This window comes from Nansenia antarctica, assembly GCF_963989245.1.
Source record: "Nansenia antarctica genome assembly, chromosome: 14".
In the NCBI taxonomy this organism is placed as follows: Eukaryota; Metazoa; Chordata; class Actinopteri; order Argentiniformes; family Microstomatidae; genus Nansenia; species Nansenia antarctica.
This window is the reverse complement of record NC_137684.1, coordinates 9947913-9964631: the sequence shown is the minus strand read 5'-3', so window position 1 is coordinate 9964631 and position 16719 is coordinate 9947913. Positions and strand designations below refer to the sequence as shown.

General features: G+C 48.5%; 1 protein-coding gene across 1 annotated transcript in view; it reads right to left on the bottom strand.

Moving 5' to 3' along the window:
• The window catches only part of LOC308169819 (L-fucose kinase-like), a gene marked incomplete at both ends in the record, with an annotated part of 42161 nt that extends 27033 nt beyond the window's left edge, over window positions 1–15128 (bottom strand). The window contains 4 exons of the mRNA XM_080544562.1: window positions 7026–7154; window positions 12013–12236; window positions 13942–13996; window positions 14577–15128. Of these exons, the coding sequence (XP_080400688.1) occupies window positions 7026–7154; window positions 12013–12236; window positions 13942–13996; window positions 14577–15128 (960 nt within the window). The remainder of the gene's footprint in view (window positions 1–7025; window positions 7155–12012; window positions 12237–13941; window positions 13997–14576) is intronic.
• Window positions 15129–16719: the final 1591 nt, after the last annotated feature.

Genomic DNA, 16719 nt, shown 5'->3' with positions numbered 1-16719 from the left:
GGAAAACAACAGCGCATGCGCGTTGATCTGGATAAGAGCGGGACGAACGGGCAATTTTAAATTTTTCTGATCAATCAACTAGCATGTCTGTTGCTTCGATAACGTATTGTAGCAACCCTGTTACTGTGTTGTGTCATGTGTGCCAATGCACCCCTGTGATTGGTGGAGGTGGGCGCATGCGTGTGGTGGTTGTTGTTGAGACCGTGGAGAGAGGAAGAACTCCGGTGAATTGGGAAAGTTGGTATGCGAGTTAAACAATTAAAGGATCAGTTAAATGAGAGAAGCTATCTGTTGTTATTCCACCACTGTCCAAGTTGGGACGTTACATTGGTGTCAGAAGTAAAAAAAAATAAATAAAAAAAAAAAAGAAGAAGAAAAACGACCGTTCGTCACCCTTCGTTGGTCAGTGTAGTTTAGCTAGCTAGCCGCGGACATAATGGCCATGCAGCGGGACGGGACCCGGACGCTCCGAAAGTGAAGGAGGAGAAGTATGGAGAGAAGGAGGGAGGTGATTATGCTTCGAGGCTGGCGGAGGAAAGTGGGAGTGCTTCAGCACACAAGGCTCACTTGAGGGACACAGTCAGGAGATTAGCTGCCGATGCAGGACTGGGCTCGTCCTCCAGCGCAGCGACGCACAGCAGAGACTATGTACACAAAGATGGCGGCCCCCGCGGGAATCATGTCCCTTTTAAAACACCAAAATACTCTGGTAAGGCAGACTGGGAGGCTTTCCGTGCCCAATTTGAACTATTAGCGCGGGCGGCGGGCTGGTCTGAGGACAATAAAGCTCTACAGCTGGCTCTATGCCTCACAGATGAAGCATTAGCATGCTTGCTACTACTTAGCCCAGATGAGAGAGGGGACTATTGGGCTTTAGTTGGCGCTCTGCAGAGGCGGTTTGGACAATGTGAACAGCCTGGTGTCCTGCGCTCTGAACTGTGTAGCAGGCGCAGGCAGCCCGGGGAGCCACTCCGGGCGTTAGCCAATGACATTGAGACCCTGTCAAGGAGAGCCTATGCCCACATGCCCCCCGGGGTGCAGAGTGAGCTCGCCAGAGACCAGTTTATCCAGGCTATAAATCCAAGGGAGCTGCGCATCCAGACCCAACTGGCACACCCCCGCACGCTACAAGAGGCACTCGAGCTGGCGTTGGAAAGAGAGATCGTGGGAGCTGGGACAGCAGAGAGCAGTCTGGCGGTCAGCAGCCCTGTTGTGAGAACCGCAGTTGACAACAGCCTAACCCAAGAGAGGCCTGCGTGGGCGACAGAGCTGACAGAACTGATCCGGGCTGTGTCGCTGCAATCATCACGCAGTGACACACGCCCGCGCAATCGAAATGACTGGGGCGACATGCGGCCTCGCCAGGGCCCTTTCGTCTGTTGGGAGTGTGGCCAAGCTGGCCATATCCGCAGGCGGTGCCCCAAGCTCGCTGGCGACCAGGGAAACGCCCCGGGGCCTGTATAGATGGGACGATACAGACCCCTGGCGCCGCATCCCATGCTGCCCCACCTCTGGCAGGAGCCCAACAGCACAGACGGGGGAGTGGGGCTCCACTCCCCCCAGAAGCGAATGACACCGCGGAGTCCGCGAGGGTGGTAGGGTGGACTCATGCTGGGGATTTTTGTCATGTCCACATCACCCTGGCTGGGACTCCCTGTACGGCCCTTGTGGACACCGGCTCCACTGCAACACTGATGAGGCCCGACGTCGTTCCAGTGGGGACACAATTGGAGCCAACTGCTGTGCAGCTGCGAACAGTAACAGGTGAACTAGCTCCTATGCGGGGGAGAGGGAGGGTGGCTATAAATGTTGGAGGTCTGTCAGTGACATTTAGTGTATGGGTGGCAGATGTGCAGGACCCCTGTATACTGGGTCTGGACTTCCTACGGTTTGCTTGCTGTGTGCTGGACCTGGGGAAGGACACACTGAGCTTCCCTGGGGGCCCCACTGTTAAAATGATATCCCCCTCGCTGGTCCCGAGACCACAACCACTGTCCGTGAAAGCCACAGACACGCAATGTTATGGGTCCGACCCCTCGGCTGAGGACAATGGCGCCCCACTCTCCCGCCCAAACCCCCCACCCCCCCCTTCACCCATCCCCTCGATGTTTGGTAGCCCATCGGTTGAGCCCCACACCCCCACTGGTGGACAGTCTCCATCTCCGGCAACACTTCCCTCTACAGGTTTGGGCCCCCTTCCCCCGACCCAGCCGTCCACAACGGAAGAGGTGGATAGACTGTCGGCAGTGAGAGAAATATGGAAACGTAACTGTGACACGTTGGAGCCCTGGCAACAAGAAGAGCTATGGCAGGTGTTGTCTGAATTTAAAGACATTTTCGCCCTGACAGAGGAGGAAGTGGGACTGACACATCTGGTGCAGCATGAGATAGACACCGGGGATGCTCGGCCCATCAAGATGCGTCCCCGCCGTCTTCCCATGGCATATCAGGCGGCTGCCGACAGTGCGATTGAGGAGATGCTGAGGGCAGGCATCATTGAACCCTCTGACAGTCCCTGGGCTTCCGGGGTTGTAATGGTCAACAAAAAAAAGAGCCAGAAAATGAGATTCTGTGTGGATTACAGACCGCTGAACAGCGTGACCAGGAAAGACTCGTATCCACTGCCCCGCATCGACGAGTCACTGGACTTGGTGTCCGGCTCATCCTGGTTCTCCTCACTAGACCTGCGCAGTGGCTACTGGCAGGTGCCCCTTAGCCCCGAGGCCAGGCCGAAGACCGCCTTCTGTACGGGCAGGGGGTTGTGGCAGTTCCGTGTCCTCAGCTTTGGCCTATGCAATGCCCCTGCCACGTTCGAAAGGCTGATGGAAGAGGTGCTGCTTGGCATCCCCCGCCAAGAATGCCTGGTCTACCTGGATGACATTCTGGCTCATGGGAGCTCCTTCCAGGCGACCTTGGGGACCCTGAGGCAGATATTGCAGAGGATAGCAGCGGCGGGTCTGAAGCTCCACCCTGACAAATGTTGCTTCATGAGGAGAGAAGTGGAGTTTTTGGGGCACAAGCTGGGGGCAGAAGGCATCAGCACAACGGATGAGAAGGTGCATGCAGTACAAGACTGGCCCACCCCCACTACCCAGCGAGAGCTAAAAAGCTTTCTGGGTTTGGCCTCATACTACAGAAGGTTTGTGCGAGGCTTCTCCTGCCTAGCCGCCCCCCTGTATCGCCTGCAGCAGAAGGACAGGGATTTCATCTGGACGCCGGAGTGTGAACAGGCCTTCAACTCTCTCAAGAAGGCGTTGACAGAGTCCCCCACTCTCACTCCCCCGAACCCCAACCTGCCATTTGTCCTGGACACGGACGCCAGCGACGTTGGCACAGGTGCGGTGCTGAGTCAGGTGGGGCCGGAGGGGGAGAGAGTTGTGGCGTATTTCAGCAAAACGTTCAACAAGGCAGAGCGCCGCTACTGCGTCACGCGTAGAGAGCTTCTGGCCATTGTGATGGCAATAAGCCACTTCAGGTATTACCTCTGTGGCCTGCCCTTCACTGTCAGGACCGACCACTCAGCTCTCCAGTGGTTGATGTCCTTCAAGGAACCGGAGGGGCAGATCGCCCGCTGGCTGGAACAGCTGGCGTCCTACGACGTCACAGTGGTGTACAGGGCCGGCGCTCGCCACGCCAATGCCGATGCTCTGTCCCGACGCCCCTGTGCGCCAGCCGGGTGTCGCTACTGCGAGCGCAGAGAGGCACGTGAGAGAGAGCTCCGGGAAGAGGAGGGGATATGTCCCATGCACGAGGGGAGTGAGCCGGTCTGCAGAGAGATGCAGGTTATCGGCTCAGCGGAGTGGAGAGCACAGCAGGAGCAGGATACCGATTTACAACCGGTGCTGCAGTGGGTGGAGTCTGGACAGAAACCACCGTGGCCTGAGGTAGCAGGGAGCTCACCTGCAACTAAGGGACTGTATGCAAAGTTTGAGACCCTGCGTGTGAGTGAGGGGGTGCTGCAAAGAGCCTGGAAAGAGCCAGCTACAGGAGAGAGCAAGTGGCAGGTGGTGGTCCCCCGAGCGCTGAGAGAGGCCGTGTTCCGAACCTCTCATGGAACCACAGGGGCTGGACATTTTGGAGTCTCCAAGACCCTTCGTCGCCTCCGTCAAGGGTTTTACTGGGGGCAGTTCCAAAGGGATGTCGAAGACTTTTGTCGCCGCTGTGACCTCTGTGCTGCGCACAAGGGTCCTCCGGATCAGTCCCACGCGCTGCTCCAGCAGCTGGCGGTGGGCGCTCCCATGGAGAGAGTAGCAGTGGATGTCATGGGCCCCTTTCCCCGCACGGACAAGGGCAATCGTTTTGTCCTGGTGGCCATGGACTATTTTACAAAATGGCCAGAGGCATACGCGTTGCCCAACCAAGAGGCAGAGACTGTGGCAGATGTTCTAGTAGAGGGCATGTTTGCCAGGTTTGGAGCCGCAGAGACCATCCACAGCGATCAAGGGAGGAACTTCGAGTCGCGGGTGTTCGCTGCTATGTGTGAGCGTCTGGGCATGCACAAGACCCGGACCACACCCTTACATCCCCAGAGCGATGGACTCGTGGAAAGGTTCAATAGGACCTTAGCACAGCAGCTCGCCATCCTCACCGCAGAACACCAGCGTGACTGGGACATGCATATTCCCCTCGTCCTCATGGCCTACAGATCTGCTGTGCAGGACTCCACCTCCTGCACACCTGCCCTGCTCATGTTGGGGAGAGAACTACGGACGCCGGCAGAGATGGCTTTTGGCAAATCCCCGGACACTCCGACTGTTCCCCCGGGGCGGGAGTACGCCAGAAGACTCCAAGACAGGATGGAGTCAGCTCACAGCTTTGCTCGCAATCAGCTGGAAAAAGCGGGTATGAGGCAGAGGAGGAATTATGACGTGAGGGCCAAAGGAAAGCACTTCCAGGCTGGGGACCTGGTGTGGGTGTATAGTCCACGGAGAAAGAGGGGCCGATGCCCTAAGTTGGACTGTCACTGGGTGGGGCCCTGTAAGGTACTGGAGAGGGTGGGGGAGGTAGTGTACAGGGTCCAGCTACCACCCAGGGGAAGACGGGTGGTACTTCACAGAGACAGGTTAGCCCCATACAGAGGGGACTCTCTTCCCACTCAGCATCCTGAGCCACCGACACCCTCCCGGAAAGACAGGGACACTAATGACACGCACAGGCCAAGGAGAACGGGCCTTAGGACAGCAGTGGGCAGGAGCCCCAGTACCCCTGAACCCAATTCCCCAGATTCACTGCCTATGTCCCCCATTGATACCCCCCCCCATTGATACCCCCCATTTCCCCTATTCACCACCCCAAGTCCCTGCCATGCAGCAGGGTAGTCCCACTCAACGGGCGGAGCCGCCTGTGTCACTACCAGGACAACGACCTCCGAGACTGAGGCGGGCACCGGGTCACCTCAGAGACTTTGTTTAGCCCTCGGGGCGAGGGCCTTTGTAAGGGGGGAGCAGTGTAGCAACCCTGTTACTGTGTTGTGTCATGTGTGCCAATGCACCCCTGTGATTGGTGGAGGTGGGCGCATGCGTGTGGTGGTTGTTGTTGAGACCGTGGAGAGAGGAAGAACTCCGGTGAATTGGGAAAGTTGGTATGCGAGTTAAACAATTAAAGGATCAGTTAAATGAGAGAAGCTATCTGTTGTTATTCCACCACTGTCCAAGTTGGGACGTTACAGTATGTTACTTCGTTTACGTAAAGGGCTGTGAGAACGCAAATCAGAGAAATAATTTATGCAACAATGTTACAATCTCATCCACTTGCTCCAGGTCACGATTCGGACTTTCATGTGAGAACATGACCTTAGATTCATAGATAGAGCTCCAGTATGGATTCAAAGGTTCGCTTTAAACATATTTTGAAGCTATAATATGACACATGTATACAAATAATGTCGTAAAACAACCTTGCTATCCTGCAAGAATCAATGGGAATACTGTACATTATCATTAATTGAATTGACAATAGCAGTAACTAGTGCAGATTGTACCTTTAACAGTAACTTACAACTTGTTAAACTACATACAGTTTGATGGCACAGTAAACAAGATATGACATAGAAATAGGTTCAGGGTCAGCAGGAATAGGTTTCTATCTCTTGACATTGTCATCAAGTCATTGCCTATAAACAGACTGCACTTACATAGCGCCTTTATCCAAAGCGCTTTACAACGGCCTCTCATTCACCCATTCACACACACATTCACACACCAATGGCGGCAAGCTGCCATGCAAGGCCCCGGCCGGCCCGCTCACCGGGAGCAATTTGGGGTTCAGTGTCTTGCCCAAGGACACTTCGACATGTGGCCAGCCGGGGCTCGAACCGCCGATCTGCCGACCTCGCGATCATTAGACAGCGGCTCTACCTCCTGCACCACAGCCCCCCTTCCTGCGCCACAGCCGCCGCCTATGAGTTTTGTGAATGCAAGGACTGAATTGAAGCATACAGATATTCAGGTGTGAAGAACGCTTTTCAATTGAGGCTGGTGAACTGTCCTCCAGTTAAATACTCATCTAATACGCATCTGTCAGCTCTGTGTCCCTGGCAATGAGACTCATACCCTGAAGGCCTTAGAATGTGGTTCTGGGGGCGCTTAGGTGGCGTAGCGGGTTAAGCGCTGACCATGTAACCGCAGGGTCCCCGGTTCGATTCCGGCCGGGGACATATCCTGCATGTCATCCCTCCTCTCTCTCTCTCACCCATCCTTCCTGTCTGAATCTTCACTGTAACTGTCAATACAAATGAAAAATATGAGTGGGACTGCCCCACTCAGAAAAAATAACAAACAAACAAAAATAATGTGGTTCTGGCATCACAAGATGTTTTCTCCGACACCTGGTCTTAAAACCACTTGACACACTCATGGGAATAAGGCTAGACAACTAGGTATAACCCCTCCTCATGTCAACTAGCTTCAGTAGTAAATAACTGTCTGTGCCACAGCTGTGTAAAGTTTGTAGTCATGACTGTTTGTGACATGTGATGTCTTCTGAGTGTCCTGAGGGTGTTATGAAGGAGGAGGGGGTTCCAGTACCTGTATGTGTGAGAGGGTGTCTTTCTCTGTCCCCTCGCTAGTCAGACGGGAAATATGCTCTCTCCCAGACATAGTCAGGTAGTCATAGCAACCACCTGGAACATAAAGTCTCGCGAGATTTAAATAAGCCTAGATTTTCCTTTAGCGACGTTGATGGAATACCCCCCTGTGTCCTCCTCACCTGTATTGATTTTGACTGTTGTTGTTGTTGTTTTTTTACTTTAGACCACATGCATCCTCTTTTAGTAAATGTATGTCTGTAAGTGGGCTGCCAAGAGTTAGTATCTAGGCCCGCTATACTACATTGCATTGGCTTTTCAGTTCAGACACAACCCATGAAAACTCCATTCAATTCTACCAGAAGGCAAGGTGTAGTAATAAGCATTTCCCCATTACACGTCAAACTCTTTCAGATATATGAGGAAGTGTCTAGGGGAAATGTCTGGTGTTGGGAATTTGTCTGGTCTGGTGAATTTCTCGAAACATTCTAATCTTGCAAAACAAATAGCTTAGGTTGTTGTGTATGAGGTTCCAGACAGTCAGTCACCAACTCTGTGGTTGATATTGCAGATGGGGGACTCGAGCTGTCCAGGAGGGAGTGACTCCCAGTCGTCGATGACGGTGGAACTGAGCAAGGAGACTCTGGACACCATGCTAGACGGGCTGGGCCGGATCCGGGACCAGCTGTCTGTGGTGGTTGGAAAATGAGGACATTCACCTTTGGCTCTAGGGTGCATCTAAACACTCTAGAGTGGCCTATCGCCCTCCACTTCAACTGCATTGAACTCAAACCGTAGGGAAAGTAAAACCAGTATGGTGGATGCCTATAGAGAGATCAGCCGTCGGCTTTTCGCCAGTCTGGTTTTCACATCAAAAAAGAGGAATCGCCTCTACTATTTGGCTTATGCACACTTTGTTCAGTAGTAGGCGAAATATTTGGAAATGGTGGAACAGACTCCCAGTCACCTGGGGAAGAAAGAAGTCACCATACACACACAGTGTTTTTTTATTTTTATTTGATGAGAACAGAGTTTAACATTAGCCGATTTGCATTCACCATTTTATATTTTTCTTTCCCCACCCCCACAATGACAACAGAGAAGAAAGGAAAGATACTACATTCCCCTATTGGCCTGTCATCTTTTGAATCAGCAGACAGTGGCAACAATGTATTTTTATTCACTGTTTATTGTGTAAATAAATGAAGAGATTAACTCTGAAATTAGTCTGTGTAACCTCCCCAATCACACTGGTGGCACAGTAAAGCTGAATTCATTATATAAAAAAAACTGTTCTGGCTCACACTTGTGTAACAGTTAATCATTGTCTGCCTGTAGGTTGTGGCCCATGAGGGTCTATTTGAATATATGTAAAACAACAACACTGGTGCATTACCTGAACCATGGCGTTGGTTCTGTGAGAGCAGTACTGAGGTGCCTGTGTGATGCTTTCCACCACAGCACTCACTCACACTCACACTCACACCTTCCCTAAGCAAAACAAACACACATGGTGTGATGTTGCACCTGCAACTCTGAGCCAGACTGTGTGACTAGTCAACATGCAATAGTGTAACAGCTGATCCTCGTCCAACCAAGGCTGAATTCAAACCCATGTAACAACTTAAATGTAACATACAAGCTTGCACACTAACCATTAAAGGTGAAGTGTTAGATAAGTAAGATAATAAGATACGTTTTATCTCACACTGGCCACACATACTGAACATAACACATGCTATGTTTTCTAATAGCGGCAAATGTGTGCATATCCTTAACAAACAAAGTGTAACATAGGTAAGCATCACAACACCAGGTTTTATAAAGGCTTTGTTTGGGCGCTCTTCAGTTCATGTTATTTATCATTCCTTACTTGCTACTGATGTACCATGGCAAGTTAGCACAACTGTAACAATCATATTGTACCTTTAAAGCAGCTATGCACAGCACTCCATGTCTCTGACCCATTTGTTGCGCTCAAGGAGAGGTATTACTTTTTCACAACATGATTACAAACTATAGTAGCTATAGTATAGTAATACGTCCTTATTTAGAGTCATATTAATCATGATCAAGGAGTAAATGACACAGTAGATGCTTTAAACCACAGCACTGGTTGATATTTGTCCATATTTTCAGATCTCGGGAAGACAACGTCATCTTAGCAAACATACTTGATACATGAACACTAAACATAAGTTATGCTTTACTTTCAATCACATACTAAATGGCTCCGATGAGACATTTCATGCCCCATTTAAGTCTTAATAGGTGTTTGACACTGTTGAATGACAAAAGTTAGGTAACAATCTCTTAAAGCTAATAGTCAACTTCCAGACCGCTTGTTAAGCGGACTACCAGTAGATGCGCAACAGATATTACGAGGCCTGGATAATGATTTGACGTGTCAGTAACCACATCAATATGATCCGTGACCAGTATATTCAAGACTGAGTGGTTGTGTAACAGCATTTACGAATGGTGGTAACTTTGTTAAGTACTGTAACTTTGAGTCAGAGGGTTACTACTTAATAAGGTCCTCTGAGCTAACACTGCTTTCACATTTCATCTTTATAATTACTACTGAACACTCCAATAACAGTTAGTCTCACAACAACACTTGAGCAGATGTGTTGGTGGCAGTGAAAATTCCTTTCAAAAGGCATGTGCCAACTTAAGGAAGACACAGTGTACAGTAAGTAACGGGACAGTAAGTAACGGGACAGTAAAGCAGTGGTGAGGTCCGTCCATGTTCATTCGTCTGTCCGCCCCGTCCGTCTGTCCGTCTCAGGAAGGCTCCAGCAGTGAGATCCCCTCCATGTCCAGCTCAACTGAATGGACAGTGAAGTCTCCAAGGCCCTGTGATACACAATAGGCAATGCTGGTTTGTTTTGGCTCCATAACAGGGTTCCTACAAGTTTCAACAAGTCAAATTTAATACCCTTTTAGGCCTTTTTCTAGACGTCTTTGAATAGAATTTTAGACCTGTCGCAAAACCATATGATAGCTTTTTGTCATCCTCGAGGTGATGAAATTAGGGATTTCACTGCCATACAGACAAAAAAGTCTGAAGGATAATTAATATAAAATAAATAAGTCAGATAATTACTCAAAAGTAAATGTATTAACATTAACAGTTAACTGTAGAAAGTCACTTCAACGTGAAGAGAACAAAGTGCACAAAAGCTTCCTTGCAGGACAGCTCCCTTTTTAGGCCTTATAAATCGGATTGATGGATTTTAGACTTTAGGGGCCCTTTTATGCACTTCATCAATAAGACGAGGCGGTAGATCTAAACTTAAGACGTGGAGGCGTGGTCAAGGCCACTTTGCTATTATGCGTGCTGTAGTGGGCGCCTAAAACCCGGCGCTAAGCAAAGAAATTAGTCATGGGTGTGTTTTGGGCGTCTTCTCAATCAACCCAATCAGCGTGCCAGGTGCCATTCCCTTTAAGAACCGGCTGCGTTGAGTCATTAGCGCTAAGCTATTATGGAAGTCCTGAGAAGGAGGTCAGCGCGCTTCTCTGCCTCTCCCTTCTGAAATAAAGCATTTATACTGTGGCCGTAATTAAAGTCTTGCCGTGGAGCCACGTGCGTGTTCATGTGTGCCCACATGCATGCGCAAACCGCGGAGGCGCGCTCGTGTTTCAAAACGTGCATGAAGTCTAAACTTAAGAACTTTTCAAACCACTTCTTAGCGATAGGAGCAAAGTCAGATCGCATAATAGCAGGGGCGCCTAGTGCACTTCATTAACATATGAACACTCCCACAATGAGCAATATATGCACGGGAGTTTTACGTCTTATGTGTGGGCGCCTATCGACACCTGCATAATAGCAGTAGCGCGTATGAAGCGCATAATAAGGGTGGGGGTAGGTCTTAACCTGGCGGTGAGTCTTAATTAACACTTAAGACGGCAAGTTAAGAAGTGCATAATAGGGCCCAAAGGCTTTTTACGACCGGCGCGGGAACCCTGTTTAAACTCATGTAAAGACTGCCAACCAGAAGTTGATAGATCAGCTCTCCTCTTGGAAAGAAGTAAAAGTTTATTAGCCATTTCATGAACTGCAAATACATTCATCGGAAATTCTACGTTCTAGATTCTAGAGCTCTACATACATGACACAAACAACATTACCTTAATGACATGAATAAGTGCTCAGTAGGGCTGCAACGATTAGTCGATTAGTCACGACTAATCGATTACGAAAATTCGTCGACGTGAAATTGTGTTGTCGACTAATCGCATAAAAAATATATTTTGAAAAAAACGTTTTTTTTTTTTTTTTTTTACGGGAGCCATGCAAGAATCAGCTGGGTAAGTTTTAGCTAACGTTGTTAGCCAACTGGCTAACGTTATATTGTTAGGGTCGTAATGTTTATGTTAGCTTTACTGTTACATGTTGGAAAACAACGTCTCATGGACAGGGCTGTACATGCTATGAGCGTTTGTGCTATTAATTTATTTGCCCTGTGGCACGCATGTGACAGACAGAGGCGCTTGTATGTAACGTTACGTAGCAGGGGTTTTCCATGTTGAAGCCAGGAGAACGCGAGATGAAATGAAGTGAGGGGTGGTCACTATTAAAATACCAGGTAGTCATGATGGATGATCATGAATGATGCTTGATAAGTGAATGCTATTTCAATTATGTTGAGTCCACCAGCGAGCTGTGTGTAAGATAAACAGCGCCAAGCGTAGCCTACTAACGTGAGCTGTCTGTAGTCTAGCCAGCAATGCTAGCTAGCCAATCAACTAGCTCTGTGAGCAGCTGTAGCTTGGCGTAACGTTAGGTTAGATAGCTAGTTAAGCCGGATTTATGCTTCTGCGTCGCCATTTACGCGCAGCGAAAAGCCACACGACTAATCGAAAAAATAATCGACAGATTAGTCGACTACCAAAATAATCGTTAGTTGCAGCCCTAGTGCTCAGTAGGATATATGAATGCGACATAGTGGCCATTTCCGTTTCTCTCCTTCCGTACTCACGTGTGTATTGTTGAGGATGTGCCTCACTGTCTCCCCCTGCTGGGGCTGGCGGGTCAGCAGGTAGAGGAAGCCCCCCCCCCCAGCGCCGGCCAGGCTCTGCCCCAGGGCCAGGGGGCGGAGGGCGTCCATCATGGCCCGCACGGCGGCCGGCTCGCACCCGGGAGCCATCACCTTCTTCTGCTGCCAGGAGCGCTCCAGACACGCCCCCAGCCTGGTCAGAGAACCTTCCAGAAAGAGAGAGAGAGAGAGAGAGGGAGGGAGGGAGGGAGGGAGGGGGGAGAGGGGGACACTTCTTAAAACACACCTTTTCACAATGGCTTACTTGGTTTGATCTCCTGTATTTTGTTTGTTGTTATATCTGATTTTGCTGTTTTTATCTCATTTTGCTTTGTTGATTTTAATGTTTTGATATGTGGTTTTAAACTGTCTTGTAAGGTGTCCTTGAGAGCCTTGAAAGGCGCACATAAATAAAATGTATTATTATTATTATTATTTATTATTACTTCAACAAAAGAGAATATAAAAAGTTTCCCCAATGAAAAAGTCCCTATTCATGCTAGCAAGCACATTTGCATTGTTATCTGGCTGGTCTCATGCTCAGTGTGTGATTGTGTTAATTTTACGAGTTCCGTCGAAAAGCTCATGTGCAGTACGCAGGGATTAAAGCAAAAAAAAATCTCCTGACTGAAAATGTGTTCAAGCCAAGTCATATTCTCATTTTTTTATTATTATTTATTTTTAATAAATTTGTTTTTTCAGATTTTATCCCTTTTTTTCACCCAATTTGGTAGCCAATTGAACCCAACCTAGCATCCAATTATCCCCTGCCTATTGCGAGGGATCCGCCGCACGACCCTGTGGCCGGCAGTCCCAGAGGAGGCCGCCAGGCAGACTAGCTGACTGGCTCCTCGAGCCCAGCACCGTTATTCCGGCACCCCGGGGGCGCTGTTGCGCGACGGATCCTTGTCCGGAACTACTCCTATACCCCCCCTCGGGAGCGGCCGCCCAATATGCCGCTCCCCGTATGTGCCTCGGCCATATCCGGGTCTGGCGAGCCGGGATACGAACCCCGGCCCCGGTGGGCAGCATGCACTGGTGGCCAGTGCTTAGCCCGCTACACCACCGCGGGGCACCATATTCTCATTTTAACCTCCACTATATGTTTGTATTTTATAACGTTAGCGTTTTAAGGGAAGAAAATTATTTTGAACAGCTTTTCTATTGCCAGTTTGCTTTTATGTGATATCAATGCTGTTTTCAATTCATGAAATAAAATTGATACTTATTGCAAGGGTTGACTCTGACATACAAATAATCAATCATCTACATAACTTTTCAGTGCAAGTTTTTTATTTACATTGTGCCAACGGAGCAAGCTTACAACTTGAACAAGGAACTAAAAACACAAAAAAACACATGAACTGAATGTGTCTTGTATTGCCCTTAATCCACACGTCTTCTGCATTCAGAGGTTCCTCTAGTCTTTGGTGTCTGCAATCAGCCAGTTTCTGTGCAGGTAAAAGAAACATATGATGTTAAGACTATGCAATGCTACTGTATGCATACTGACATTTTTGTCAGGTTAATAGTAAGACCCACCTGGCAGCTGTCTAGTATAACACCAAACAAACACAGTTTTTGTTTTGAAGTGAGCGATCACTGAAAAAGACCAAAACAGCATTAAATAATAATAAGTGTAATACTTACTATAGTGCTTTTCACTTTTTCTGCTTTTTGGCAGTGAAGTGATTATGCCTGAAGCTTGGCTACACCTGATGTCCGTTTCAGGGTTTCTTCTGTGGGACCAGCTTTGACTCCAGGAGTGGAGGAGGGGGAGGAGGAGGAAGAGGCTCTAGATGATGAAGTGGCTCTGACTCCAGGAGTGGAGGAGGAGGATTTTGAGGCTGTAGCAGGTGCAGTGGCTCTTACTCCAGGAGTGGAGGAGGAGGAGGAGCAGGAGGAGGCTGTAGTAGATGCAGTGGCTCTGACACCAGGAGTGGAGGAGGAGGAGGATGAGGTGGAGGCTCTAACAGGTGAAATGGCTGTGACTCCAAGAGTGGAGGAGGAGGCTCTTGCAGGAGCAGAAGAGGTGGAACCTTTCTTTAACTTTTCTGTTTCTTTTCTTACCCTAACTGCTGAGAGGACTTTCACAGCTTCCATCAGTTTCCTTTCCTTTTGCTTGTCAATGTTCTCCTTCTTCTTCTTCAGATGACGTTGGTATCTCTCATAAGAAGACAGGCACAAGCTCCTCAGTGCAGGGCTGATTTCCATTTTGGAGGCCGTTTTCCCTGTTGCCTTCATGTGGGACTTGATAATGGCTAAGCCTTCATGGGCCGGTTTCAGAGACAAGGCTTAAGCCTAGTCCTGGACTAAATCACACTTTCAATGTAAAATCTCCATTGAAGATGTTTTTTAGTCTAGGATTAGGCTTAAACCTTGTCTGTGAAACCGGCCCAATATGTCTCAATGTTCAGCCTGACCCTGTCTTTTTCTATGATGTCATACATGATGTTAAATGATCCTTCGACAAGAGGGCCAGTGAACAATGACAGATGGGCCTTTACCAACTTCCCTAAGATGGGGAATCTCATCCCTCCTTCTGGCGTCTTCTTGGCCAAGATCCTACTCCACCAGTCAACATCGATTCGTTCGGTATTCTCCTCAAAGTGTTTGGCCTGTGCTCCTAAATCTGCGTCAATCTGGTAGGCTCGCACCTCTTCATTCAGTTGACCAAGCTCCTCAGATTTCACTGCATTTGGCAAGGCCTTGGCTAAGGTGTTGAATGCCCCTTGGACCGATTCGTGGAGAATCAATGATGGTGTCAGCACAGACAAAGAGGTGATGATGTGGTTGTTGAGGGGAAGGTTTTTCAGGAGGTATGTTGCTGCATTGATGTAGCCTTCTCTGAGAGAGCTGTAGACGTTCTGCACCCAGGGCCTTTTCTCCACTCTAGCCTTGTTTAAGGTAGAGAAGCTGAATCTCCCCACAGACAACCTTTGGTCAGGGTACTGCAGGTCTCTCTTCTGAACATCAAGCTTCAACAAGCCCTTCACACTCAGGGGGATGTAAACAGGCTTCATGAACTTGGAGAGAAGTTCCCGGACCAGTAGCATCATTTCGGCATGCAGTGCGTGGAGCATGGGCTTTTCATGCTGCAACTTTTTCAGGAACACCTGGAAAGTTGGAAGTACACCTGAAAATCACAATTAAGCCTGATTAGAAAAGTTGCTGAATATGTTTTACTATTCTTTCATGATCACAAACATAGTAATGTAACATACTCAGATTCCATTACAGGAAAAATATGCAACAATAAATAAATCGATAAGACATCTCTGTACATTTCTTTCCACTTCAAAAGTGACTGAGCTAGGGCTGCACAATATAGGGTAAACGTCCCTATTAAGCCCACTTGCAACTCCTGAAAAAACTGCATCATTATTTTTTGCCGTGTAATGTTTCTTCCAATGAAGCTGCTTCTTTCCTACATGCCAGGTCAGCCAATCAGATTTACTGATCTTAAGTTAGATAAGTAAACCTGTAACACGTGCCTGCATGCCAGTTTTCTTTTATGTATCACAATAGGCCTATATATTGCAGTGAAAAAGAATATTGCAATGTCAGTTTTTTCCAATATCACCCAGCCCGAGAACATACCTCTGTATAAATCAATCAAGGCTGTGAGCTTGTTGAACTCTGAGAAAAGCATACAGATGCGTGTCTTCCGGTTTTGGTTGACATCAGTTCCGGTCCCTGCAGATTTTGCCATTTGCAGTTGCAGAACCGTGATCCTTGCCTTCTCATCAGATGTAACTGCATGCTGATCAAGAACCTGGTTCAGGAGCCATCTGCATCACAAAAAGCATATCATTATACAGTTGGGGGAACAGGAATGCTATATTTGCGCTGATTTATTTAATTAGATTTAGCAAATTGGGCCTGCTAGTACAGAGAAAACAGACATAAAAAGAGAATGCTAATGCTATTGTACCTGTATTTGTGCTGATCTTGAGGAGACAGGAAGCTGTAGAAGTGCACAATCAATGGATCCATAAGCTCCCGTATTCTGTTGCACACATCCAGCATTTGGAGGAACCTGCTGCTGATGGGACGGATCAAGCTCTTCTTCTCCAAATGGAGCAAGGACTGAAACTCGCCAAAAAGCTCCTTCTGTTTGGGGAATTTTTCTACATCATGGTAGACATCAGAGCAAAATTCATCCACAAATCCCTGGAAAGGCTTCAAAAGGGCCTTGGTTGCATTTGAGACCATGTGAACCGTGTCTCCGCTGATGTCCAGGAGTGATGGATTTTCTTTTCGGATTTGTGTCTCCACTCCAGACCTTTTCCCTCTCATCACATTGCAGTTATCCAGCAGTATAGCAACAACCTGATTCCAGTTCAGGTTGTATGACTGGAGGATATCTGTCAGTGTGTGTGTGAGGGTTGAGGCATCTGCGATGTTAACTATCCTTGAGGCCAGATGCTGGGTCAACACTTTCCCCATATCCTCATCGAAGTACCTTACAAGAACATTAAGGATCCTGTCCATGTTACCATCTGTTGCCTCTTTAGCAATGACCTTTTGTGTCTTGCCCTCCTTGTGCAAGGTGTCAATGGTCGTCTTTTGGACAACTGTCAGGTCAGCAGTCTTCCCCATGATTGTGTAGCCTACAGAACTGGACTGAGGGACCATTTAAAGGCGTTT